The sequence below is a fragment of the Pygoscelis adeliae genome, unplaced genomic scaffold (assembly GCF_000699105.1).
Source record: "Pygoscelis adeliae isolate BGI_AS28 unplaced genomic scaffold, ASM69910v1 Scaffold174, whole genome shotgun sequence".
Classification (NCBI taxonomy): Eukaryota; Metazoa; Chordata; class Aves; order Sphenisciformes; family Spheniscidae; genus Pygoscelis; species Pygoscelis adeliae.
The window spans coordinates 4,273,223-4,300,967 of NW_008824676.1; the positions used below are offsets into that span (position 1 = coordinate 4,273,223).

Consider the following 27,745-nt stretch of genomic DNA (forward strand, 5'->3'; position numbering starts at 1 on the left):
TCGGGGCTGGAAGCGGGGGAGACGGTGTGTGAGGCCGTGCCTGTTTCCGGGGGGTCCCGAGTGGCGGATTGCAGCAGGGCTTTCTGCCCCCTTCCCCTCCCCCCGGCGCACGTGCGGCCGAAGGTGCGCTTCAAACGCACTTGCCCTTTATCGCCGGCTCTCCAAAGCCGTCTGCTTGTTTTGCAGTTCGTAGTTACAAGCAGCACAGTCAGTCTTCCCTCCAGCAGCCAGAATTAGCTCCTCTTTTGCAGGGAGGTTGGTGGTATATCGGCGTAAAAAGTTACCATCTCCCAAGCTGATAAAGCACTGGCTGCGCACCCTCCCTCTGGACAGGGCTTACCCGTGCTGTACTGTTCCAAGAGAACATACCTTGGAAATGAAGCTGTTTTTAACAAATTAGCGTCTCAATTTGCTGAAAGTTGAGTAACAAAGTCAATAAAACAGCCATTTGTTTCTATAGAAACTAACACCTTGGCTGGGATTGTACCAAGCTTTGATTTTTTTTTTTTTTGACTGGAATTTGCTGCTTTTGCAGCCTGCTCTCGCTTATTTTTCAGGAAATCGGGAATTTAGAAAACCAGCTTGGAATTTTTTAGCATGTGAGGAATGCTGGCAATCACATGATAATGGTACAAAAAAAAAATCTGGAACCTAGTTCAGTGAGTTATAATTCATTTCTGAGGCTGTGTAATCGTAAACCCTAGAAATATCAGTTTGTTCCTCCACTATCAAATCTAAGGAATTTTGCAACTTGCCATCTTCCATGCCCCTTTTTTCCCTGGCTCTTTCTCCAGTACAGCCAAAAGGAGCTAATCCAAGAATTGGCTGACATAGCTGCTTGCAGCCCAAAGATCTGGGGGGGTTGTGAAGTTTTTTTTCAATACAACTATCATTAACATGAGGAAATGTGGTAAACAAATAGAAGAAATATTCAGTTGATGTGTTCCAGGTTTCTTATTCCCAGACACTGTTTCCCCATATGTTCCGATCTCAAGTGACAGTGATATTCAAATGGATTCAAGAATACAAATAAGTAATTTAGCTTATCCTGTAAGGAAAATCCGAACAGGTTTCTGGAAATACACAAGGCATGGAATAGGACTCATTCTGTTTGGTAGTGAGACGGTGCAGCAGCTGTGCTTTTAAAAATGAGTAGATCTATGATTTACCTTTTTTTCCCCCTGTTAGGACAGAGCTAAGAGGTTTTGGATTATTTAGTTCTGCATTTGATTGTACCAAAGTTTGTTAATTTTGCTCTGCTTTTCCTTTTTTTTTAAATGTCAGTCTTTATGCTTTTCCTGAAAACATTTATGTTGTGTATTGCAGTGGGAGATTCTTCTAAGGTGTCTTGACCTCAATCATTTTACCAGAATCACTTGTGTATTTTGATAATCACCTGAAAAACCTTGCATCTCAATTTGATTATTTTTTTCCAGACAAAAATTGAATATTTGTCTTTGACAGTCATTCCTCTTTTCCACTGAACTGTAGGAAGGTAGGCCACGTGAACTCCTGCAGTAGGTCTTTTTGCATCCTTGGGAACGCTTTCAAGAATTTTTGGTAGTGTTTGGGAAGTTCCAGATATTTGTTTGCTCTCAGGATCAAGATCCAGTTCTCCAAAGCGTTTACATTTCCGAATAACATGATTTGTTCAGTGGAGTTCTCTTAGGGGCTAGGCATAAGGAAGAGATTTCCATTACTCTCTTCCTTCTACCCTTCACACGCAAGCTTTAAAAGTTAATGTGTTATGAAAACCTATTAGATAAAAGACGGGAAAAGAGCTGGAAAAGCCCAAAGGGGGCACACGCCTGTTGGAGCTCAGCAGTCTGCTGCTGGCATTTCCAAGTAATCCTTTTTTGTAGCTTTATTTACATTATGACTGAACCCCCATTTTAGCCATTGCCTATGGCTGTGCCAATGCAAACACTCAGCATAAGCAAAAACGAAAAAAAAGAATTAAAATTTATTCCATTGGAACTTACGCGTGGAGCCAGAATAAACTTAAGTAGTACAAATGTCAGCTTTTGTTCACACTAAGAGTTTATACTTCTGTCTAAAATGGCAACTAATCCTAAGTGTAGAGGAGAGGACACAAAACCAAGTGTTCAGCTGACAATGTCGTTATTCTGACAGGGGTTTGTAACGGTGGAAGTTCCAGCGCGCTGTCAGAAGCACCCATACTTCTCTAACGATGCAAGGCTGCGTCTTACTGGCTGACTTCTGGAGTACCAGTAAGTGATAGTGCATTGAATACCTGTCTTGTCCACTGATGCATTTCTTAGACGATAATCACACAGGTAACAGAGTTTGATGGTCCTTTAATTACCTGAAATGACTCCAAATAGAATTGCTTTCCAATAGTAGAACCGCTCATTCTTACAACTTCTGTTTTTTAAGAACTTCAAAATAAAAGACTTTTCAAGTCCTCTGGATTGTCTAAGTCTGTTGGATGACAACATCCAATACTGAAATGGCATTTAAAAATTCATATTTACCAAGTCATGAAAAAAATCAAGAACCAAACTAGATTTTCTTTCTTTACAAAGTGTATCGTTAAGACAGGACTTCTGTCTTGGCCTAAGAAATTTAGTTCCCTGTGTTGCACAACTCCTTGGTGTATAGATGGTGCTATTTTCAGGCCTACTGATAAAGCAGCAGCTTCCTTATGAAGGTGCAGCTATAAATACAACACCCAACCAGCAGAACAAGTTCCTTGCTGGTATACTTGTCTATGCGAGAGTTTTTGCCAGCTTGGAAATACCATATAAAGTAATTTCTGTGGGATCATTGCTGTCGTGTCTGAAATTGAGTTTTGATGAGAGTTGGCATTTCCTGAAGCCCTGAAGACTGGTAGAAGTGCATGGGTTGGAAGGGACCTCTGGAGGCCATCTCATCCAGCCTCCTGCTCCACAAATGTCCAGTTTCAGTAGATCAGGAACTTTCCCATCGGAAACAGCTTCTGAATAATGTGCATTGGGACAGACTTATTCCCGACCGCTCACTAAACTCACTTGGCAGCTGCAGGCCTGGTGGCTTGCACAGAAGTCTGTCAGTCCTGAAGGGAAGGGACCTGCTAGAGGTGGGAGGATTAGGGTAGGAGGACTGCAAGGGACTTTGCTCTGTAAACAATGCAAGCAGATGCTGGCAGGTGTATCACAGGCAGCGGTGCCTGCGGCTGATGGGGCGTGCTAAAGTCAGGGAGCAGGCCCTGAGCAGAAGTAAAGGCTTCAGGCAGCTAAGGAGAGCCCCAGTATGTGCTTTCCAGACTGTTAACTCCAGATGTCAACAGAGATGACATCAGGCTGGCAGCATAAGTTTGTATTTTGCTGTGGAAGAAATGAGGCCAGCATTCCTGGAAATGTCAACAAGAATGCTGTGCAGAAAACTGCAGCTTCTAGATTATTCCCATGGCTGAGCAGAAGTTGCTATAGTGAGCAACAAAGTACGTTGCAAAGAAAGAAATTTTGTTTCCAGCGCCTTGTGCCGCAACCTGAAAGCCCTTGCTGCCTCCTGCTCTCCCTCTGTCTAGGTATAGTGTAAGAGTAGTTTGGGGCTGGGAACATCAGGCTTTTAAACCACATCCGTGTGTTTTGCAACACAAGTACCTGCATAGTTTGCAAGTTAACACTAGAAATCAGACCATTCCAGTTCAGGAGGACTGTGCTGCCAGCCATTTGCTTTCTGCTGTCCTGGGCTACGTTTTGTCATGCTCATGTCCCAGGTTATCATAGCCTGGTTTTTTTTATACATTGCTTGTTTATGACAGCTGAAACCTCATCTTGATGCAAGGTATTAAGTGTGTATAATCTCTTATTTTCTAACTTGTACCTGGCTGTCAAGTGAAGAGGTCGCTGTAATAGAAAAATCATTTGTCTTGTGCACAAAATGATGCTGGTCTTTAAGAAGTGTTTAAGACCACAAAAGAGCAGGTAGCTTAGTAAGGTTCAGAGCAGATGAAAACTTGTTTCCATGGATTTTTTCTTACAGTGGGTTCTTTGGTGACTAATAGTGCACACACTGTTTCTCTCTGCCCTGTGGATTCTCCAGTGACTAAAAAAGGTTGAGCTCTGCTGTGGTCTTTCCCTTAGCTGCAGTACTAATCAGTTCTCCTGCCCCCTCTCTGATGCTTGGGTCAATTAAGCTAACAGAGACCTCTGAGACCAGAACCTCATGTCAAAATTTGGCTGAAAGAGACTCAGATGTTCAGAAGTTAATATGGTGAGCTAGACGCTTTGACACACAGCCGGCTGATATAACGCTTGCTACCACACACAGACTGAAATATATCTGTTTAAAATCGGGCAATACTGCAGGTACCTGATCTCCCTTCCCCTTTCTTGCCTGAGCTGCTCGGCATTTCCTCTCCACGGCTCTGCAGTGAAGGACTCCTGGGCTAGAATTAGGATTCTGCATCTGTTTCTCCTTTCTTTAGTATACAGTCAGGGTTACTTTCTTCTCTTCAGGGGAGTTGGCATGGTATGTCTGGGATCAAGGTGAGGTCTCTGCCAAGTACACAGTGGAGTTTGTAGATCCACCAGTATCTGGGCAGACTGAGATTTTGTTTTGGCAGATCCTTCACTTGACGTTGCTCCTCACCCTTGTTGTAGCCCCTTACTTGCATCCTTCTGTTCTGGCTCCCACAGAGACATTTCTGAACACCTCTTCCTTCTGACTAGGCATCCAGGACATCTCTTCTTGTCCAGGCCTAACCACAAAGTTTATGTGATGGCTTTTTTATGTGTAGACCAGACCTGTCCTCTGACAAATGCAGCTGAACATGACAAGAGGAGCTCACCAGGCACGCAGGAGCTGAACGTCCTGGGAACAGAGGCTGTGGGCAGCCACCTTGTGCGACCGTCCCTGGAAGGCGATGTGGGCAGAGCTCACGTGCACGGTGTACGTCGTGAGTCTATCTCAGAGGCTTTGTGTTGGCTCTGTCATCTGGGCAGGTATTCCTGTGCAGGCAGCTGAAAAGCAGAGTTGTGCTCATTCACATCAGAGCAGCTTCCTGTAAGTTCCTGATAAGGAAAGACAGAATTTGTTTGAACTTTGGCAACCTAAAAGGTGGGCATGTGTCCCTAGCAGGTTTTCTGGGTTCCCTGTGGAATTGCCTTCTCCTGCTTATCTGTCCGCATGTTGCCAAAGGAGTCTGGATGATTAACTGGGACAAAAAAGGGTTTTTGTTTCCCTGTTAGTTCCATTTTATTGGTTTAGTTACTCTTACCTTAACCATATTTACCTTCAAAAGTGGCAGTTCTGAAAAAAAATCGCCTTTATAAATTGTGAGGGTGAACTGCGTTCACAGCAATAGTTCTGTATAGCCTTGATTCATGTACTACCTTCCGAAATCATCGCAGAGGAAATTTGTTTCTGTCAGGGAAAGGAGTGGAGACCTTCCAGGGCAAAAACAAGTGAATTATTCCCTGGACTCCAGTGGGGCCAGGATTTAACTTTCTGTGTAGTAGCCTCCTTTTTAGGCACTGCTCCTCTGCCATCAAATAGCCACCTGTCATGGACGGCTATTTATAATATAGAAAGAAATAGTAGGTAGTTCTTGCATTTGGTTTTAATTCCACTTGAAAAATTATTAAAATTCAAAAAATTCAAGAGGAGTCAACTGTAGCATAAAGTAGCGGGTGCTGAGTGCCCAAGCATCCGCGGTGCTGCAGTTTGAGGAGATTTGTGTTGGCCAGCTCTAGGTGTGCCTCATGGACTGAACAACCACAGCTTCCCCAGAGATTGTGCTGCACTTGGGGAGCGCAGGTTTCTATTTGGTTTCACCCCAAAGGAGGCCAGGTTGCGTGCTCTCAGGCTGCTCCGCAACATGAACCGGAGGGTGGTGAGAGGGATACAAGTTTTGAGTCCAAACTGCTGATTTGAACGATAACACAGGCACACCTAGAGAAAACTGAGCTGCTCGTGAAACAGCTCCGAAGCAGCTTCCGTTTACAGCTGGCATTTTAACCAAACCAGAGGCTGTTCAGGAGAAATTTGAGAAGCGATAAACAGTGGCTGTTCAGGAGAAATTTGGCCTGTGCAGAATGAGCGTACACAGTGGCTGCAAATTCACCATCCCTTCTGAAATACCTCTTCCATGTTTCAGCAGCCAGAGGCTCCCGTCACGGGCATGCAGGCACAGTTTCAAACAAAGCTCTCCAGGAGGGAAAACATTCTCATGTCTTGGACCACCCCATTCCCTTTAAATGATGGGCTTTGCTTTCGGGAAAGATCTCGCCATTCTGCTAAAAATCTTGTGAGCTTTTTTCTTCTTTGTTTTTGCCCCCTTAAATCACTCAGGACATTTGCATAGAACAGGATGGCTGTTTTTTAACTGTTCCTCCATGTCCCTTTAGCGTATTCCCAAGCTGAGAACATAAGTGCAGTGGGTCATCGCAACCAGTCACAGAAGTGATTAAATGTCAAAAAAAAAAAGATGTTGACCTCATGTGAAGAGAGGCAGCTCTAACAGACGGGAGTCCCATGAAATAAAGTTTTAGGATTTTTATGGTGATGGAGCTTCGGTGCTGAAAGGGAGGAAAAAAAAGTGCAGTGGGGGCAGTGGTCAATAGGAGATGCGGTACATGGAGACCTGTGTTGGGAACTGCTTCGGTAGTTAACACTTAGCTTTAGTGAAACTAATGGAGGAAAGAAAATATGAATAAATAGTCTGGAAGGTTTTTTTCCATTGCAGTGTAAGAGGAAAGGGACACAGTTAACTGATGGCTGAACATTTTATTGTGAGTAACAGCAATTACAACACTTGTCTGTTGTATGTGTCGGTGTGTGTATTTAGATAGATAGGTAGGTAGTTAACATGAAACTGCAGGCAGATTTGCAAATACAGAATTACTTGATACTAACTGAACATAGAGGTAGTTTCACTTGCAGTGAATGTTGCCTACTGCTATAAACCGAGGAGAACTGGGGTGTTTGTAAATTTATCAGACTTTAATTATTTGGGCTGAAATGTTTAATACTGCATATCTGCCTTTGTCTAATTTTTAACAGAAGTGTCAAGTAAAAGGTTTAGCTATTGCAAAAGGCAAAGATAGAAAAAGATGGCCCTAAATAATCTTTGAAACATTTTATTGAAAACTGTAATGCTTCAGACTCACTAGAGTCTGAAGGAGGGCAGTCAGTATATCATCACTTGCAGGAAACTTCAAAGTTCACCTGAATTTGGGTTATGAGCACTAGGCAAAAGAAAAACTGAGCTAAACATGCCAGATAGAAACTTGTTAGCATTTGACAGATCCGTTCACTCAGGATTATGTACCTACACTTGTCCTTTTCCCCGTACAGCTTGTACAAGCTACCTAGACCCAGCTAGATTTGCCTAAAGCTTTCCCTGACGCGGTGCCTTCCAGCTGGCAGGGGAGGAGGCGGCGAGCCCTCCTGCCCCTTGGCTGCTCCTCTGGGCAGAGTGCCTACTGGGCACACTGCCAGGGGGGAGCTGGCGTCAAGTGGGAAATGCCTTTTGGTGTTGCCTAGCTTTTGGGACTGCAAAGTCAAGAGCACAAGTGCATTGTTTTGGGATGTCCCATTTAGAAATGCTGTAAATTTTTAATGCAGAAATTACAGGTCTTTGCCTGAGGAATGTACAGAAGTTTATAGTACATAAGGCACTGGGGCGGGAGTTCAGATAGGCTTCAGTCATGACAGGTGAGTTTACTGTTAAATGAATGTCTTATCCATTTGGCTTCCTATTTCCTAGGATTTATTCTACTGCTCTGATAAACTATGATTTAAAACATGCTGAAGTGCCAGTTCAGGCTAATAGCCCCTTCTCCTACACTGCAACACATCACTGCAAGTAGAAGACACTGTGCTTTCTATCTCTCCCAAGATGAGGGAGAGAAGAGCTGAGAGGTAGGGGGCTCAGCCTGCAAAGACCGACTCACAGGCTGTCAGCTCAGAGTGGGAATCAGATCCAGACAATATCGCTGAATTTAGGTGTCTAAACTCCCACTGTAGTCAGTGGAGGCTTAGTTATGGCAGTCAATGGAGCCGGGAGCGTGATTCAGCTGACGAAACATAGGTATCCATCCTCTGGTGAGCTGAATCCCTCGGGACAGTGGGAGGTGGGACACTGAGCTCATACCCGTGTGTTGACACCTCTGGGCACACATCTACAGCCTGGAGGTAAGTCCATCCACGATAAGGACGTGCTGATGACAGGGATTCAGTCTCTAGCTGCTGACATTGTTTCTCCAGTTTAATGAGAGGGGCGGGCTAGACCCCCCTAGCAAAGGCTGGAGCTGCTGAGCCCTCTGGATGGTCTGAGCATGTAGGCCAGCTTCAGCCCCCTTGTGTGAGGTGGGTGAGCACGTTAGACCTTATTTAGGGTAGTCAAAATGGCACCGGGAAAGAACACCCAAGGCTCTGCAATAAAGAAACAACATCGCTCTGTTAAAATTATTTTTACAACCTCAATTGATGAGTTCAGACAAATAGACTTAACCGAGCCTTCTTAGTATATGAAACGTTAATATCTGCCACTTATTTTTGAAGCTATGTTTTAGATTTTATTTTTGAGACAAGAGAGTAATTTAAAATTATGCAAATGAGCTGCCAAACACAAGGCATTATGCAGATTTGTGGAGGCAGGCAGCAGAGTGTTAACCCTTGGTGCTGTGGCTCACTGTGGAGGGAGTGCCGTTAAAGCAGCTCTGCGTGAATTCCTTTTAGCCCTTGCACTCTTTAATTGCAATGCTCCTATGGCAGGGCCTGAGATGTGAGGCTAACCCTCCTGCACACACCCGATTACCAAGTGGGTTTAGGTTTATGGAGATGTATTTGCTGCGATGTTCACCTCGCAGTCCTGCCTGGCACAAACTGTACCCAAATCCAGCCTGGGTGTCTCAGGAAAGACAAGCATCGTGGCTGTCGTCTGCTGTTTCATACCAGTTGTTTCTAGAGTATTTGAAGTGACTGTCATGGGAGAAATATTAAATTGCTTTTAAAATGTCAGCAGTGCAGTAACACTTTAAAAACAATTGACACTGTCAGCTAGAAGTCCTCCTAGCTCACTGGGCTGGCTGGTGTACACAAGATGCAGTAGCAGCCTTGACTTTCTGGAGAGGAAAGCAATTAAAAGAGCTCCATGTTGTGCTAATTTGTAGGTTCAATAGCTCATTATCCCACCCAGCTATAAAGGTGGTGGGAATAACTCTCAGCCAGGAACAGATGGGTTTTGACAGAAATCCAAGGCCTGATCTGCTCTGGAAGTTTGCCCTGATCTCTGCAACCGATGCCAACAGCTGACATAGCCGCATTGGTGCAAACACTAGTGCTGAGCAAGAAATCCAGTGGTTTATAGCAGTGAAGTATGGCAAATGGCAGGAGCTGGCAAATCCCCAACATGCACAAGGGTGTAAGTGCAGCTAATACTCTGATGGACATACCTGATGCTGGGTTAAAATGGTCATGGTGGCAGCCAAGCCTGGGGAGAAAGGGAGAGAGTTCATGTAGGGTGGTTTTGGAAGGGCTGGGTTTGTGCCTCAGCCATGCCCAGGTGGGATGCCAAGCCCCATGAATGTGGGATTTGTTCAGTGTCAGGCAGGGATGGATCCTGCTGAGGGCAGGAACAAGTCTGGCTGCAGCACGGGGGGCACTTGATTCCACATTTCCTCTTGCACTTCAGTCACTCATGGCTCTCAGAGAGCTCACAGAGCAACGCAGGTGCCAAGGAAAACACCGAGACACTTGGCATTTGCTTTCCAGTTGCTAAATGGGGGGGAGTAATTTTTTCCCCTCTGCTATCTTTGAAGAAATATGTATTTGTGTTATGAACAACTTCAGTAACAAATAATGTCTCGGTGCTGCTCTAGGAGATGGGGATAAGCTGGGTTTCTCTCCTGCATCCCCTTACACCCGAGTTCTTTCAAGTTTGCTCCACTCACCAAATTGCTCCCTTGCTTCCTTTCTAGTTAAGGGTGTCATTTCAAGCTGACTGTCTGAGCCAGTGCAAAATACTGAATAAACACTTCAATGTATTCAAACCTGGATGCTATCAGTGATTTTACAGACTTAAAACCTACAGCCAATTTTAAACTGGATACACATGCATGCACACAAAGGTTAGCATGGTTTAGCTACTTTGGTTTTGCTTGTTTTTAAGAGCATTTTTGGCTCAAAAATGTGATGTGTCTCACGTATTTGCAAAGAGTTTTCCAAAGCACATGACCAACATCTGTTGGTTTCAGATATGCCAGAGGAGCTCAGCAAGAATGTAATAGATGCAGAGATCAGAGAAAACATTGCTCCTGTGTATTTTTTTTTTTTAAAGATGGTTTTGGAGTTTTCCTATTGCTCAGCAATTTGAACAATGGACTGGTGATCTGGTTAGTGAAAAAAAAAAAAGCAAGAAACCCACCTACATTGCTTCAGGTTTTTTTTTAGTTTTGGAGGGAATAGCTGAAAAGGATATAAATCAGACACTCGTGCTGAACTGTGCTTGCCTTGCCAGCTTAAAAGAACTAAACTAGTTTAAATAGGCAGAAATACTGTTTTATGGTGGCCCACATCTCAAAACAAATTTGAGCACAAAGACCATGGAATGAAGTTGCTAGGAAACCTCTACAGTGCACTAGAGAAATTTTGCAACGCAGGCACCTGTAAGAGAGTCGTCACCACCTGCCAGCCTGGGCATTTCCCAATAACAGTGGTGCAAAATTGTAGTCCACATTCATTTCCATAAATGAAGCATCAGAAAATGCCTCACAGCCCATTTTAAATCAGTGCAGCTTCAGGGGACTGTAAGCTGTTTCCAGAACTGTCCCTGAAGACTTGACACTAAGGTTCTGTCCACGCTAGCGCTGAAGCCCTGACTTCTGTGTTCAGGCAAGGTCCGACCAGGCTGCTTTGCTAGCACATGCCTGCAGTCATCTTAATTAGGTTCTTAGCAAAGATTTTTGCTTTCATGGGCTCTAACCTTGCCCATTGAGATTTCAGTAAGGTAACTTTAAGCCAGACTGACCCTCTGGAGGCAGGGCCATCGAGTCTCCTCTCTTTTGCACTTAGTCTCAGGGTGGGTTTTGCCAGCAGAGATTTCATGCAGGCATGCTGCCACCTCAAGTGATTTTTCTGCATGGGGATGCTCTGGAAAGTTGAGGTGAATCGATGGAAAATGGTAAAGCTGCAGGTCCACAATGCCAATGTGCGCATATTAAAGCCCCCATTTCTGTACCAAGTAGTCGTAATTATGATATCTTAATCCTCTTAACACTTGATTTCTTTCCTATGGCTACTTCATAGCTGAACACATCCATTTAAGCCTGTTTCTACAAGGAAACTGGTAGCTGAAAGACTGGGGAATCATCAAGGACACGTTTTTCATTCATCATGAAGTCATCTGTCAGTGCAGCTCGTGACTGGAATAAGACAGGTAAAGACATCAGGTATTGCTAGGATTGCTTGTCTGTACACTTCCTCAGCAGCTTTTTCCAAAAGTGGGTGATGTGAGGCACGGTGGTGGATTGATGGCTGCTGTGAGCACGATGAGCAGAGCAAGCTGGCCATGGCTTCAGAGTCTCCATGAAATTCCCTATGTGTGGGAACCCCCTGATGGTGCGGCACCAGCAAATTCCTGCCTGCCACCACCCATCCTCAGTACGTCGTAAAAGCCTGCCCAGCACATTCCCCACTCCTCCCTGCCCACCTGTCAAGATGACCCATCACGGCTAAAAGCCATTAGCACTCAGAAGGTGGACCCTGGGATCTCCACTCCTTCAAAGATAAGCAATAAATTAAGAGCAATCAGGAATACATGTTAAGCCTGAGGATGCTCCTTTGAAGAAAGATTCATTTTAAAACACAGGGGTTCGTTACATGGCAAAGGCGGCACTCTGGAGAAGATGTGACGCTGATATGCGATGTTGATACGTGAAGTGTGGCTGTTACAGGATTTTCCATTCTGGTTTATCTAGTCCCTTGACATATAAAAAAGGAAGGATCCAGATCTGCAGTTCAACTTAAAAAAAGCTCTTAGGAAATCCTTTTTTACACAACATCTAATTAATGTATGGAATCAGCCCTGGATATTCCTGACAGGTTTAGACTAGCTCTGGACTCGATGGTCTAGCAGTGTTCGTTAGCTGTGTCCCTGTGTGATGCTATGGAAGGAAAGGCTCCAAAACATTCTGTAATGGCAGAAACTCAGTTGTTAATTTAAAGAAAATCCTTTTCTTCCAGTAGAGTTTCTGGAGCAGGAAAACTGTGCCAGAGCTACAGCAACATCTGGAGCTTTCCTGGTTCAGAGCAGGTTTTCTGCATTTCAGAAAGGATTACATACATGCACAGAAAGCATTTCCAGCGGTGTTACTGGAGTAAGGTTACATCCAAAGACTCTCGGTTCCCACACTTCGGGACTTGGAAAGCAGCACCCACCTCAGCTGCTTTTACAGCTGTGATACCCACACCTGAGCTAGTTCTCTGCACCTTCTTTATGGCCAGTGGGGAGAAACGGGGACCCAACGGACTCAGCTGTACAGCTGGGGGGATTAACCATGCCCTAGGAGCACCTCTTTTCTCCATTGGCTGCAGAGGAAATTTAGAGGGGAGTGGATGTGTGTGCTGTAGAGGTTTGAAGTGAAGTGAGTGAACCCCATCAAGGTGCCTGCTGACTGCAGCCGGGGAGCTGTCTGCCTGTCCCCGCTCTGAAGGCAGTGCTGCCCTGGACGGGGCGCTGGGTGACTTGCAGGTTTCGGATGGCTGAAGCAGTCGCCTCTCGCAGCCATTCATCCTGCCCCTTTGGTAGACACAGTTGCCCTGAAGCAAGGATATGCTCCTCCCATGAATCATCTCCTCAACCACAGATGTTAATGTGTCACTACATGTCTGTTGGATCCCTGTGTTCACCGTGGCCACGTGCCTAGCGCCAGTGCAGAGCAGAGCAGTACCTGGACAGGTCCCGCTCAGATGCAGAGCTGCTGAGCAGCGAGGAGAAACAGGAAAAGCAAGTTCAAAGGCAGGTGTGACACAAAGGAAAAGGTGATGGGAGTAACACCAAGCCAACAGCAATAGCAGCTGCTGCACGTGGCAGGCAGAGCCCCATGCAACCCGCTGGTGTGTATTGGACCCCTCACATCACGACGTGCTGCAGCAGCACCATATCTCCAGCTGGAAATGAGAAAGGGTCTTCCCCAAAGCATCCAGCACAGGCAGGACTATTAGAAGCAGGGCGCCAGAGCAAACCTAACCCTTGCTCATCGTCACAACATCCATGTGCATAGGTAATTGTCCCTTCCAAAGCAGCAGCCCTCACAGACCTGAGCCTGGGAGGTGCAGAGCATCTCCCGCTCTGCCTGTCACGTGTGGCCCATCTCAGAGATCAATGCTTCTAAAATAGGGTGTGATCGTTACGGTTCATCAAAGCACAGGCTTAATTTTGAACTCCTCAGTAATACGAGAAGTTACTGTCTGACCCTGTCTCCCACCCTAACAGTGCTGCCAAAGGAGGAGGGAAAGAATTGAAATTTTACGCAGTGGTATATGGAGGGATTCAGAAAATGATGAGAACAACGGTTTTGCCTGGTCTTTGATCCCTTTCACAAATACAGCCCCCTGGATGTGGTTAGAGAGGGCTCATGCTGTGAGCTGGGGTTTTTGTAATCACCGCTGACTGGAAGTGCTTGTCAGTCCGATTTGTGCATTTTTCCAGTCTGTTTTATAATACAATCAAATTACTGTTCCCACATCATAAGAGATACTTCACAGGTTTCTTGGAAGAGGACACCGAGCTCCAAGGCTAATTTCTTTTTCCTCTCAAAGAAGAATTTTTCCAATTTTCATTCTTAAACCATTTAATTTGATAATTACCCACAGAGGATGAAAATCAATTCAAACAAATCTTGGGTAACACCACGTCACAGAGACGTCTTGCGCTCTTCCTCCTCCGTGTGCAGCTGCAGTTCAGTGACATGTTTACCTGTGCCACCATCACTGCTGTGAAGTTCCGGCCCCCTTTGGTAAGAGCCATTGCGGCTTCATGCAGCCTGGAGGCTTCAGAACTGGCTTCTTTTGGGGTTGATTCAGGTTTTTGTCCAGGTGGTTCCCCAAATTAGAAGCCAGCCATGGAAAAGAGAAAAAAATAGAATGAAAGAAAAATCCATAAATTGAGGAACTTCATATTTCACAATACTGAAGTGGTGAAAGCGTCTCTCATAGAGCGGCACGTCAGGATGTACTTGACACCTGGAGGTATTTCCAGGTAGAGGTTCAGATCCCCATGACGGGCCCTAAACCAGCCTTTCCTTATGCTCACCGCTGTTGCTAGCGCTGCAGAAACAAGCTACCAGAAGCTCTTCAATTTTAACCATCGGTTTATTTACATATGCTTTGAGGATACCGTAGATAAAAATCTCTCAGGCCCTGGGATAGACTCACTGGAGAAAGTAATGCTGACACAGCTCCCGTTTCACCGCTGCTAAAGGTGGCCCATGCTTAGTGTCATGAGGTAGGACCTGTACAGCTGCACAGCTCGTCCTTCTGGGCCACTGCTGTTGCTGCACCTTTCCGGGGAGATCTTCGTTGCAAACAAGAACTGCTCATCCTTCTTTAAACAGGGGAGAAAAGCTTGAGAGAAGGAAGGCAAAATTAGGGTTGGGGTTTTCTTGTCATCACCAGAGCTCATGCCTTTTTCCATCCGTGCAGAGAGAAGTTGTCACAGAGATGATGGGAGGCTGGTGGTGAGAACTGACCACCAGAGAAAGACATCGTTAGTAGTCTGGAGTGTCCGGCCGATGTTGGTGAGTGGTATAGATTTACTTGGTAACTCATTTCTCATTAAAACTCACAGATTTTTTTCTTCCTAGCAGAACAGATGAGAGTGAAAATGTTTCACATAATCACTGATTTCACTGAGATATGACAGAATTATCAAGCACTTTAAATCTTTTTCAACTTGATATGAATCACATAAAATACCAAACACCAGCATCTAAACGAAGGACTTCAATAAGCTTGGTTTTGATATTTCTATTATCTTCCAGTTTGGAATGAAAGGAGATTTGAAATAATCAACTTTCCCAAGAAAATGTGACTTCTGAGACTCACGCAGCTCTAAACATCCTTGTGTAAGCCTCAAGAAGCCCAGTGATCCCTGCTGACAGGCAAGTCTCCTCCTGTGCTCAGTGATGCTGCAGGCAGTCCAGCATGCCTGTCACAAAGGGAATTCTCATTCACATCCTATCGGATGCTCAGGGTTGTCTTCCAAGGCGGCAGCACAGATTGCCAACACCATCTTCTGGGGAAGTAATTCCTTAAGCACACTGATGGAAACGCAGAGGTCTTCACCGGTGTTCGAGTAACCTTGGCACATCTCTGACAAGTGGCTAGGCCATACCTTTACCCTGCAGAGGAGAAAACAAAAGGTGGCCTTGGCACATACATACAAAATATTTTCTGTTGAAGTGAACATGGGTGTTGTAGAAATAAGGGATTTCTCATTAAAAGAGTTCTCTCTTCCATTGCACTAGCACATTTATTTCTACTTCTTCAGCAAAGCTGAGTTTCATTTGTCGAGGACTGTCCTGAAGAGAAGCGGATGTCAGACTATTAACTAACAACATAAAATGCACTTTTTTATAGCAAATAACATTTTGTTCTTCATTTACATTTAGGTAGACAAGATGCCTAAACTGGAAGAACAAGACCCAGCAGACACACTACATACTAAACTGCGCAGGCACCATTGGCTCTTGGCACTTGTTTTCAGATGGGAGTTTGTACCCCCGGGTGAGTTGTACACTGCTGAGTAATACCCATCTCTCATTCATTCAGCGGAGAGCTGGAAAGCACAGACAGCGACAGTCTTCAGCTGCTCCACAATTTACATCTCTTCTGGGCACCAGACTCACCATTTGCTGAGCTATTTGAACTACATGGGAGCAGTAGGAATATAGTAATGTTGTCTGAAAACAAAAGCTGAAGCAAGGGCATTTTCAGAGAAGCTCTAGGGCCTGAAGACTACTGCAGTCCTCCTGTTTGTGCTATGGAAAGGTGATGTGGGCGCCAGGAAATTACTCTGGTAGTGACAGAGAGAAGAAATCTCAATTTATAGCAGGCTGTTCTCTTTAAGCATTGCAGCAGCTTTCAGATACTACCTTCAGGAAGAGTGGACTGGCTTGATGGAGGGAGAGAAGAGCTCTTCCATAGCATCACCCCCTCTGAATCTGCATGATGGCAAGCAGCTGCTGCGAGTGCATTTTCGAAGTGGTCTGCACCGCCCCATCAGCGCAGGAGCAATGGCAGGGGCTGCACAGCCAGGCTATCGCAGAGGCCGTCACACAAGAGGAGCAGTGAGCAGGCAGAAAGCCAGAGCTAGTGCAGAGATGTTGGAACATTTTGGGGTTAGAAGAGGCTCTAGAAAGGGCAAGCTTAGTGAATGAGCACAACTGACATGCCATGACAGGCATGCCACGGGCTTTTGCTCTCCAAGGCGTGGTGCTGCAGGCTGTTTCAGTCAAGATCCTGTGTACGCATGGGATAAAGCATCTTCAGCAACGATGCTGGATACTGTGGTGCCCTGAAATGTGCTGGGGAAAGACCTTTCTTGCTTTAATGGTATTCAAACATGCAGACCTAGAGTGAATAATACCATGAACAGGTCAGCAATTAATTAACTGGTTTGCTATAAAAGGGAAGGGTAACACTCATTTTCTTCCACCTGGCCTGTTTAGACCAGGCCTTGTAAGGAAAAAGAACATTTATTCATTTAAGTGTAAGAAACCATGCCCCTGCTCTCAGGTCCTCACCGCTATGTGCCAGTGGGAGAGCAGAAGTGGAAGAGAGCCCGGGATGATGCGGGAAGCATTATTTGAAAGGAAGACACCTTAGGACAGCACTAGGAAAACAAGGAAAAGAAAACCCTTTTAAAGTTGACTAAGCGTCGGTGTGTCTGAGCAGCAGAGTGAGAAGTGAGTCAGTGTAAAATATTCAATGAATCATTTAAATTTGAATTGAAGGAACTCAGTGGCTCCATTATGAGTTTCCAGTGGAGAAAGAATTCCTTCACAAAAGACGTAAGAAGCAGTTATTGATATAACATGAATATCTTATCCCAGGAAGGTTAAAGAGTGTTAAATATGTCAGTAAAACCAAGAGGATATCAAAGGATTGTCTCATTTACATAAACAGTGTGTTGGGAATGTAGAAATACCATCTCCACGAGTTAATTCTACAGGTTTGTATGGGAAGTCAATGCCACTCCAAAGAGCAGGAGGCTGAGCTGGAGCCTGACGCCCTGGGTCTGCTCCAGGCCTTTTAGCAATACTTGGCTGGACACATAGGTGCACAGTTACATGGCTAATTAATTCTGTTCCATATGGAAATTAGGAGAGGGGAAAATGATCATTATTATCCATTTGAGCACATGGTTACCTGATTTCAGTGTGTGGCTGCAGTGCTCTGCATGCAGTTGCACTCTCAGTTAAACAATGTCTGGCTTTCTGTACAAAGGTTAGTCCAGACTGGGCTTAAAGTGATATCCTTATACTACACTTAGTAATGTGGTTGGGGCGTTAAGAGAGCCTGGCTGATACCTGTAAATCAGTATGTCAGACACTGTCAAAAGCTGCTGGGTCTGAAAACATATTGACCAAACTCTGTTTGAATTGATCGGTACTTGCTGTATTTGATCTGTTCTTGCTCAAAAGAGACCGATAGGCTTTGAAAGAATGCTAATTCAGGCATTCTGTTTGGAAGGGCAATGAAGGCAGCAGTGCTTCCAGCCCTTAAGGTTAGATTTTGGGTTTTGTGGGGTTTGGGGTTGGTTTTTTTTTTGTTTGTTTGTTTTCAAGTTTCATGTCATTTGGAGTATCTTAAAGTCCATTTCCATGGACTCCCCTGACAAGGGGGACTCTGGGTCGGGGGGGGTGTCCCTGGCTCCGCGCTGAGGACAGGGAGAGGCAGTCACACCTGGCAGTAAGCCGTGGTCTGAAGGACATCTTCCAGTTTCCATCCCTCCACTCTGCTTTTACATTTGAAGACAAAGGTTCTCAGCTTCATGGGTGTCAGGAAGATCTTGACAGCCAGGGATGCTAAAGGGCTCAGAAACAAAAAGCCAAAGAACCTATACTGTGATTGACTTAGCTGTGTTGGGATGTTGTTGCCTTTAAGGACACCGTGGGAGTGAGTTCAAGACAATCTGTGAGACTGACAAAGGCCAGATCAGAAATTGGTGCTGTGGTATACGCACTCCTTCATCCTCCTCCTCATGCCGGGTTAGATCTGACTGCGCAGCCTCCCTAAGAGTGCAGCAGACTCGAAGCAGGAGAATGTCCTATTCCACTGATAAGAAAAGACAATTTCAAAACAGCATTTGCAAGTTACGCTTGATAGCAGTCTCACTTCCTTGGCAGCCCCAAATATGTTTCATTGCCTGATCTTAGCAGAAGTCAAAATTCACCTTGACTTCACTGGGCAGGGACCTGATTAAGCTGAAGCTTGCATCACACCACAGTGGTTTTACCCTGGTAATTCTTCATGTCCCGGTAACACACAGCATCCACGTATCAGCGTGTTGCCAGCAACTTGCACATTGCATTTACAGTACCAGGTGACTTGCAGTGAAGGAGACCCACTAAAAGACCCTCTTTGCTAGAGGGAGCACTGGGACCACCCACCAGCAGCTGGAGTAACACTCCATGTGGCAGAATTCCCTCCTTCCCCTAGGGAAACGGAGCCAAGCTGGTTCATGAAATGACAGACAGCACACCTTCAAGGTGGAGTTGACCTGTGCTCAAAGCAATTCCCATCCATCCACATACCTTCTCAGCTGTGTTTGGTGCCCCTTTCAAGCGGGACCAGCTAGGCAGATCCACATAAACGTGGATGCCACTTCCCCGTGCCTGAGAAGTCACTAGCTCCACAGTGGTGACATTGGCCAAGTCACCTGTATGTGGTTGGTTACTCCTCCAGTGTCTGCCCATAATTACCCATCCGTGCCCAGAAGGGCCGGCAAGCTCTGCCACAGCTTGCAGGAAATAATTACACAGCAGCTCACCTTCCTGCAGCACAAAGCTCTTCCTGATACGTCCCAGAGGCACCAGCAGCATTACTCATGGTGGGTGATGTTTCCCGGCGTGATTCTCATGCCCCAGCTTGGCCATCCAGCCTGCTCCCATCTGGGGCTGGTCAAGCCCAGGACAGCACATCAATGCTGGGGAGTTGGGGAGGAAGAGAGGGAGTGGATGTGGCTCTGGCTGTGGGAAGCAGCCCATCAAGAAATGCTTGTTTAACTCACGGCAGATTAGCTTGCCTCAGGAGTGAGCTGCTTCTCTAAATTAAACAGCTCCTCATGAGTCAGGAGCCCAACCCTTTATTACAGAGTTGCATATTTTCAGAAATTGCTGAAAAAGTAGCAGGCATTTTGGAGAAGCTGTTTCACACTGGGGTGGCCCCACTTCCCGTTTACTTGGCTGGTTTCTGTGCCACCTCCACAGCTCACCAACTCCATACGTGGAGCAGCTGGAGGTGGTCCAGCATGGTGCTGCTCTGGAATAGGTGCCCTCCCACCCTGATCCTCCTCTGATAAGGGAGTGAAAGGCAAAGGCCGGTGATCTTGTGCCAGCTTTGCTGAAGAGATGCCTTCTTAGCAGCTCCATCTGCAATACTCTTCATTCTCTTAACCTGGAGATGCCTTGAGTTTCCCTCGTTGCTCTGTGGGAGCAGATGCAGGTCTCTGGTGGAGACCCAGCAGCCTCAGAAAGTCTCTTTACCTGTTTATGGTGATGCCTTAAGACACAGTACCTGCCTTCAGGGGGTCGATCTCACAGCCGTGGCAGAAAGAGGCTCATGGAAGACCCTGTGGCCCTGCGAGCTGATGCCTACTCAATGATGAGCCAGGCGCATGGGCTCAGCAGGCTTTTCAGGGCTGGGGGAGTTTGACTGAGCACTGAGTTTTTTAAGATATCCTTAGCTGCCTCACCAGTCACCTACTCACAGTGACGTTGCAGAAGATGCCAACTGCACCGCGATCTTTTCAGAGAGAAGCAAGACCATGAGAGAAGGCTGGGACAAAAGGCAGAGGAAGGTAGAGGGAGGCAAGACCCACGTTCTGGATGGTTTGGAGTGTTTAGCCAAAAACTGAAGTCAGTTTATGGGTCACCTACGTACCTCTCTCCAGCCTATTGAGATATGTCAAGCCTGAGTTCAGAAGGACTTGCTAGCGTCTCCATTCATCACAGGGTCCCAGAGCATTGGCTTGGCATCTGTAAGGAAAAAACTTGCTCGATCCAATCTGCCGCTGTTGTGTTATCAATATTGAGTCACACATTTCCTCCCAAAAGCATGGTTGGTGACAAACCTATCTTTATGGTTTACCCATCTGGGCAGGTTGCTCGCTTCCCAACCTGTCCCTCGTTTCTCTCACTGTACTAAGAGCAGGTGACATCAGTAATTCAGGGATTTTTGTTGTTAACATTTGCTGGGTTTTATGTACGAGGCTGAGGTGGGATCTGACTCCTTTGAACCATTAAGACCATGGGTTTCTCTATAACACCAGCACCCAAAGGGAGTGAAAGCCTGGAACGGGATACCAGGCAACACGTCTGCTGCCATCGTTTGCCAAGAAAGCCAGATCAGTCTTTCTCCTCTGAATGCTTTTGAGGTCCCTTTCCTAAAAATGACATCCACAGACAGTAAACTCTACGGGGACACTACTGGAAATGATCACGTACAACTGAGAATGCTGAAACTAAATTTATAATACTCAGCTGCTGTAGTCTACAAACAGTGCTAAATGCTAGAAGGAGGCAGCAGCTGCCTTCCAAAACTGTTTTCAAGTACATATGATCAAGAGAGTCACTTGTCACAGCCAAAGCAGGTGCACGATTCTGCTCAGCTCCTAGGAAGTCACAGTAAGGATTATCACTATGTAGATCTTTATAGAAAGATCATAAAACTTAAGAAGAAAAATAACTATTAAGTTGTCTAGTCTAGCCACCCATCCATCTCTTGTAAGTGCAAAGTGAATGATTTGCATGGGGAAGACCAGAAGTTTAAAGTGTGGGGGTTTTGACTAAAAACAGCAATAGGGGCATGAAAAAAGCATGCTGCCAGCATACAATTCTTTCTTAGCTGCTGCAATAAAGGGAAACAAGGCTACAAATTACTTTCAGAGCTGTATATTTCAGGTTTAAAAACTACAGGCCAGTTTTCAGAGCATTAAAAAAATGTCCTGCCTGCAGATAGGTATTTATGATTTTTAAACACTGATTGAAAATGGGAGTGAAGATATGCAGTTGGTGTGACAGTGCCCTCAGGGATGAGCAGCTCCACGCACAGGTGTTTCGGGAAGTCTTTGTAAACCAGTGTTGCTACCCGTGGGTTAATTGATTCTACAGAGGGCACTCGCTGACACGGCATTTCATCCTACCGCAGGATTTCCCAGGAGGTTTCGGGACACGGTAAGACAAGGAAAAGCAGGTGGTGTTCCCGAAGCAGGGCCACCACGCGCCAGGAGCAGTGCTGCACGCTGCGCTTCAGCCTGTGATGGTGGGATGGGAAAGGAGGCAGAGGAGGAGAGCAGCAGCTCGGCAAATCTCTGCTTGCCTGATTTGTGTCCACAGACATCTACTTATCCTACGCAGGATGTGTGGTGATGCCCTCCGAGTGGTTTTTTTTCATGCAGGTCCCTCTGCTCGGTGCTCAAGGTCGCAGGCCGTGCTGATGCTCTCCAGGTCTGGGAACAAACTCCCTGGGTGAGCATGCCTGCGGGGAAAAGCTCACATCCCCTGGCATAAAAGTGCATCCCAAAGGAGGCAGCGTCCCACGGGCACCCCTGCCTGCAGAAGCTCCCCACTCTCCTGTGGGTTGTGTGGTGAATCCTCAAACCCCCTGATTTCATGCGCCAGGGAGGTTTAACTTCAAATCGTTTTCAAGCTGTTGCTTGTCCTGCAGAAATTTTATTTTGACACACATCCTTGCGTTCGGCATCTTTGCTTCATAACAGCTCCTGCAGTCCACACACCCAGGACTCTGACAGGAAGATTTAGCCCAATGCTCGGTTCGAGTGGTCTGCTCCAGATCTCATCTCTTCAGATGGGACTTGGCAAACAAAACTTCCTCTGTGAAATAAAAGATTCAGACTCTCACCATGCAAGAGAGACCTCCTGAAAGACTCTTTCATGTGGAGCCAAAGAGACTAGAGAGCGTCAGAGTTTTAAAGACAAAATACTGCCGTCAGAAAGGTATACAGACTTCATACGGGAGGGACCCTTCACACCTTGGCAGTCTTTGAATTCAGCTTTTAAATAAAAGATTTGTCTTCAGACCGAAAAAGTGATGCCTTTTATGAGTAATAAAACATAAAGCAATTTTTTTTTTTTCCTGGATGAAACTGCCATTCAATATAAGATAAGCTGGCTCTTTTGATTTATTGAAAAGCCAAACTCATATTTCACCTTGGGAAAACAACACATCATCCAGCTCACCACTTTGCAGATGCCTGAGAGACGAGGGTGTTGGTGCTGCTGAGGCTGGGATTAGCTTTTGTGTCACAGGCCAGTCTGAGGGAATATGGTTCATGTCTTGGGCTATAGCCCTTATCAGAGATGATGGGACGGAAGCTGATGGTGAGTATCATTGCTGGGAATTGGGGGTTGTTAAGAAGTTTTGCTTTGTAAGTATGTATTAAGCATTTGGCTTTTAACAAAGGTTTTTTGTTGCTGGTATATGTAAATGTAATTAGGTATATAAAGTTATTTGAATGTTTTAATTTATTCTTGCATATGATACACCAATGTTTGAATGTGAGCAATGTCCAACAGGAAACCTCACATATTTTTGTCCAACCTGAGATGTGACCTGTTGCCCTTTGTGGTTCTTGGGGTCCCCCTTTCGCACTCCCTGCTCGGCCGGCGGCAGGTCTGGCTCCCTCCAGGTGGTCAGCAGGCAGCCCTGCAGCAGCAGCCCTGGGGCCAGCTTGGTTTTGCCTCCTTGGAGGCTGCAGGGGATATCTTTTTGTCTGGGGCTACTTGGGCTTTTGGATACAGTTAATACTTGTGGAAGGCCTTTCCTCTGTGGAAGGTACCAGCAGGGTAGAGCAGCTCCCAGGCTCCCGAGGGGTCTTCTGCTCTCTTAAATACACAGGGACTACGCATTCCCACTGATACTCAATCCACTGCAAGCCCTTAAAGACCAGATTTCCCCGAAACATGAAGCACTCCCCACTCCTGTAGTCTTCTCAGTTTTTCTAGCAGTATTAGACCCAGGAGGTTTTGGTGTCAATACTGCTTGTGATTAAAGTACACCACAGGTGCCTTTCAGGGAGCCAGGCAAATCCATCTATGCCATGAGCATTGCTGACACTGAAACCCATGCGGGTCATTCTCAAGAAGGACTGATGCAGCAGCCTGACAGGCAGGAGCTGATGACCGTGGCACCCCTGCCCAAGCTCACTGAGCGAGCAGGCAACAGATCCCAGCACATGTGGGATCTGCAAAGGTAAAACTGTCAGCTCAGATAAGTGCTTGCAGCAGTGCCCTGAGTGCGCATGGCGCATGTGCCCTGTCTCCTTCTGTGTAAAATAATTGCAGGATGCAGCACCCCTTTTGCTGTCTTCCATCGACCAAAATCCTCATGTCACCCACTCTTGCCAAGGCAGCACCTCGATCTGACGCATGGGCAGGTGAAAGCTGTGGAGTAACATCTGTAAGGGGGGGAAGCAAATACCTGGGTCTGCTTTTCTTAGCGTCTTGTTTGCTTAATATGGTGTGAGAGCACAACATAAATACTTTTGAAGGTGCATGTTCTCAAAGCGTTCCCAGAAGTACCTCAACTGCAGCTGGCAGTAAGGGATGTAAAGAGAACCTCCCATTTCTGCACAGTTTTAACCATTTGCCATGTCTTTCCCGTTAAAAAAAAAAAAAAAAAAGGCAGAGAGCTAACAGGCAGAGGGAGAAGTTCTTGATGGGAGCAGCGGGTTTGAAGTCACAGCTGAAACTTGTAGCCATTGGAGAAAGCCCCGGGAGAAGAGAGCCTGCTGGATGGGGAGGTGGGGTGCTCCGCCAGGGAGAAGCTGTGCAGGAGTTGCCATGAGAACCTCGCCTTTCCCTGGCACTCACTGGGGGGCCAGTGATGCTCCCGGGGGTGCCAGCGCCCTGCAGACCAGCCTTTCAGGCCAAGGCTTCTGGTAGCCTTCGCCTAACGCCATACTGGGTGGCAGTGAAAAAATACATGTAAAGCATCACACATCCAATGCCTTGTGCAAAGCACTTCCAAAAGGAGGAAAAAACATAAGGAGCAATTGCAACTCCCCTTAATTTACATGTTTTCTTTAAGGCTGTGGTAAACGGCAGCAAGACAGCGAGAAGGGAAAGGCTGCAGGGGGCTGCAGTTTTGCAGCAGGTTGGCAGCAGCCTGTTGCAGGGGGTGTGTTTCCTTTCTCCCAAGGCAGTGGTGGTCAGGACCTGGGAATAGGAATCCGCATGACTTTCAAGAGGAGACCACACTTAAAAGCTTGAGTGGAGACCTGGGCTTTGTCAACGAGGATTTCTGCCTGGGAGTGGAGAGGGGTGGCTTGCGTTCCCCCTGCAGTGGTGTGCCCGGGCAGGAGAGAGGGGGATAGCATGGGCAGCCGTGCTGAAGCAATGTTGTGCATGAAACTGCACCCAAGTCATACTCCTGATAGCCCACGGCTCTGCTGCCTGGCCATTGCACACATATCCCCACCATGCCCCAAGCCCCCCAGCATGTCCTCCTGCCACAGGCTCCCCTGGTCCACGGGTGGGAGCTGCAGCGGGGTGGGTGCGGTTGTGCATGGACCTGGGCTGCGCTTCCCATGGCAACTGTGGAGCTGTGACGTGTCAGCACGCCCATGATGTCATAAGGTGCCCGCTAGAAGGCTGCAAGAGCACCTGTGGCTCACACACTCACCTCCAGACAAAATTCTCAAGGCAATTTTTTCCCCCCTGCGAGTGCAGGCTGCCATGGCCACACTCGTGCCCTGATGCGCTTTGCAGTGTGATGATGTCGTTGCACGATCACTTTTTGGAAGACGCCAAGCGTGATTTGAGGCAGGTGGAGGGAGAGATGCAGAGGCAGATGCTGCTGCTGGACCTGCACCTGCGGCAGCTCCACGAGGAGCTGTCTGCGTCCTGCCCATGCAGCCTGGCCCCACGCCCCTGCTGCCTGCGCCGGCCCGACCTCCGCCCCTGGGAGAGAAGGGCCCTCACTGCAAGGCTGGATGTGGAGCGAGAACTGGGCAGGTAACAGATATTTGCCTGCTTTCTACAGGCATCAGCATTCTTTAAGGCAGGATGAAGGGAGGTTTGGCATCGGTGTCAGGAGCAAAGGTGGAAACAGATAAGCAGAACGGGAGAGAAATAGCTGTTTTCAGAGAAATTAGTTGAAAGGGGAATGGGAAGGCACAGCTTGTTCAGCCAGGCAGCCCGAGAGGAGCCACGCGTGCAGCACCTGCGCCAGAAAGGGTTTGGACCATGGCGTTGTGACATTAACCATCTCGCAAACTGCATCTGAAGTAAAGTACACAACTAGATTCAAAGCTGTTCAGCTGTGGAACAAAGTCCATCTTCGACTGGACTAATACAGTTTAAGTCTGTTAAACACGTAATTATCTTCATCAGTAGCCAAAATGTGTGTCCATATTTTCCCACCTCGTACAGTAGGAAGAATAAGTGTCAGGATTTCTACATCTCCATTTTCACCGCTGGTGTGATGGTTTTATTTTGTTAATGGAGTTCAAGTTCTCTAGTAGAAATAAAACCCAAAGGTAGCCCTACGGGAAGGGAGCTGTTGAATGGTAAAACCTTACCATTTGGGTTAAGGCACAACCAAGTATTGAGAGACCAGAAGGGCTAAGAAGTCCCTTGGTCATCAGCAGCAGTGGGAGTCTCTTGCTGCATTTGTGGCATTGGTATTTTCTCCCCAAACTCAAGCTTCTGTCTGAGTTCTCGTGTTGCGCCTGGAGATGATGAGACCTTCATCTTGGCAATTAAAAATGTGACATTTTTGTTACCCGCAGAGCAGCAGCATCCTGCAGTCTGCCATGTGCATTATCTACTGGGTGCAACAAAGTTAGAGGAAAAAGGAAAAAAGCCTGACCCTGGGTTAATTTTACACTGACTTCAGCAAAACTAAAAGTTGCTGTGAGGTCACTTTAAACTTACCCAGTAGCTGCAGCTCACACAGGTCTGCCGAGTAGCAAATTTCAGATCCTGGGTGTTACAGGACCGGTGTCTGTGTCCAGATTTTCATCAGTGCATTGGGTACCAGAGCTGGGCAGGCACAGCATCCCCTTGCAGAATCATTGCACACCAAAATCACAGTGAAGGAATGGAAATTCAGTCTGAATGGAAGCTGGGGGCGGGGTGTCTCAGGATGGGCCGTGAGATCCCAGGGCACAGTATCCCTGAGCGCCAGGCTCCCCAGCCCTGCCACACTCAGGACAACTTGCTGGTTTGAACGCGAGTCCGTACCACTGCCATCTGAAACCACACCACAGCAGAATTTCAGCCCATCACACTGGGGAAATTCAGCCATCCCCTTCCCACAAAAAATGCTGCAAAGGACCAACTCTTCTCAGCACACTGACTCTCCTCCTACCAGCAATATAAAAAGACCAAAGGGGCAGGTAGAGGAGCCAGCTCTCACAAAGCACAAAAAATGCATCCCAAAATCACCACACCAGGTTGAATCACTGCTGGCTTTAAGTAGGATTGCTGAAATGGGTGTACCTTGCTAACAAACCACTTGTTAGGGATTTCTCACCTTAGTGGTCATGCCCATTCCTTTATTGCTTGCCCTATTTCCTCTTCCATCACACCATTATGTTTTTAATTTGGTGCCTTGTGTCCAGTTCAGCTATTATAACTGAGGTGACCCTTCCATTGTCTACTTTACAAATGGTTTGAATAAAAGCCAGCCTTCTGGTTGAGCGGAGTCACTGTTTGACAGTATTAGAAATCATTTTAATGGCTCAGTAAGCCTCCAGCCCAGCTCTGCAGGAGCATTTTGGGGTTTTTTTGCCAGATGTGTCTCCTATCCACTGATTGCTTTAAACAAAACTCCTAAATGGAAAATGTGATCTATTGTAACTATCCATTTAAAATGTAGGACAAGGCATAAGATGGACACACGTGGCTGCGTGGGCATACGTACGTGTGATCTTTCAGCGGCATGAAAGAATTTTTCAGCTCCACAATTGCCCCATCCTAAGAGGGGACACTGAAATACTCCTCACTGCTGTGGCGTGCAGGTGGGAGCTCCTTCTGACGGTGCAGACACCACCCCAAGTGCTGTGCATCAGCATGCAGATGGATCCAATAGTTTCCTATTTACTTCTCTTGTCCTTAAGGTGGTCCACCCATTCCTCTGTGAGTTGTACTGAACGGCTGTCCTCTTGTTTTTATTCCAGCATGCAAAGAAGACTTAACAGGATGTTGAACTCTTCCCATGATCACAAGCTTTTGGCTTTGATGGACATGAAGGGTTTTGACCCCAAGGAAGTCACTGTAACGGTGAAAGACAGGAAGGTGAAGGTGTTAGCGGAGCACGAGGAGGAGCATGCCACTGCAAGAGGGAAGGAGTACAACTACAGAAACATCACGAGGGAAATCAGCCTGCCGCCGGGGGTGAGTGAGGACGAGGTGACCTACTCGCTGGGACCGAATAGCGTCGTGAAGATCGAAACGGCACACAAGTGCTACCCTTGTCTCCTGGGCAACTGAGCCGCAGCAGGGAGCAGCACCCGGGCACAGTCATTCCTCTGCCGCATCCCTCCTCA

The 27,745-nt window shown here is 46.6% G+C and overlaps 1 protein-coding gene across 1 annotated transcript; it reads left to right on the forward strand.

Annotated features, from left to right (window-relative positions):
* Window positions 1-4,895: 4,895 nt before the first annotated feature.
* On the forward strand, window positions 4,896-27,745 carry ODF1 (outer dense fiber of sperm tails 1). The gene is made up of 2 exons (XM_009323083.1): window positions 4,896-4,903; window positions 27,377-27,745. Exon 2 carries the CDS (start codon window positions 27,378-27,380, stop codon window positions 27,687-27,689), a length of 312 nt encoding a protein of 103 aa, XP_009321358.1. The 5' UTR covers window positions 4,896-4,903; window position 27,377; the 3' UTR covers window positions 27,690-27,745.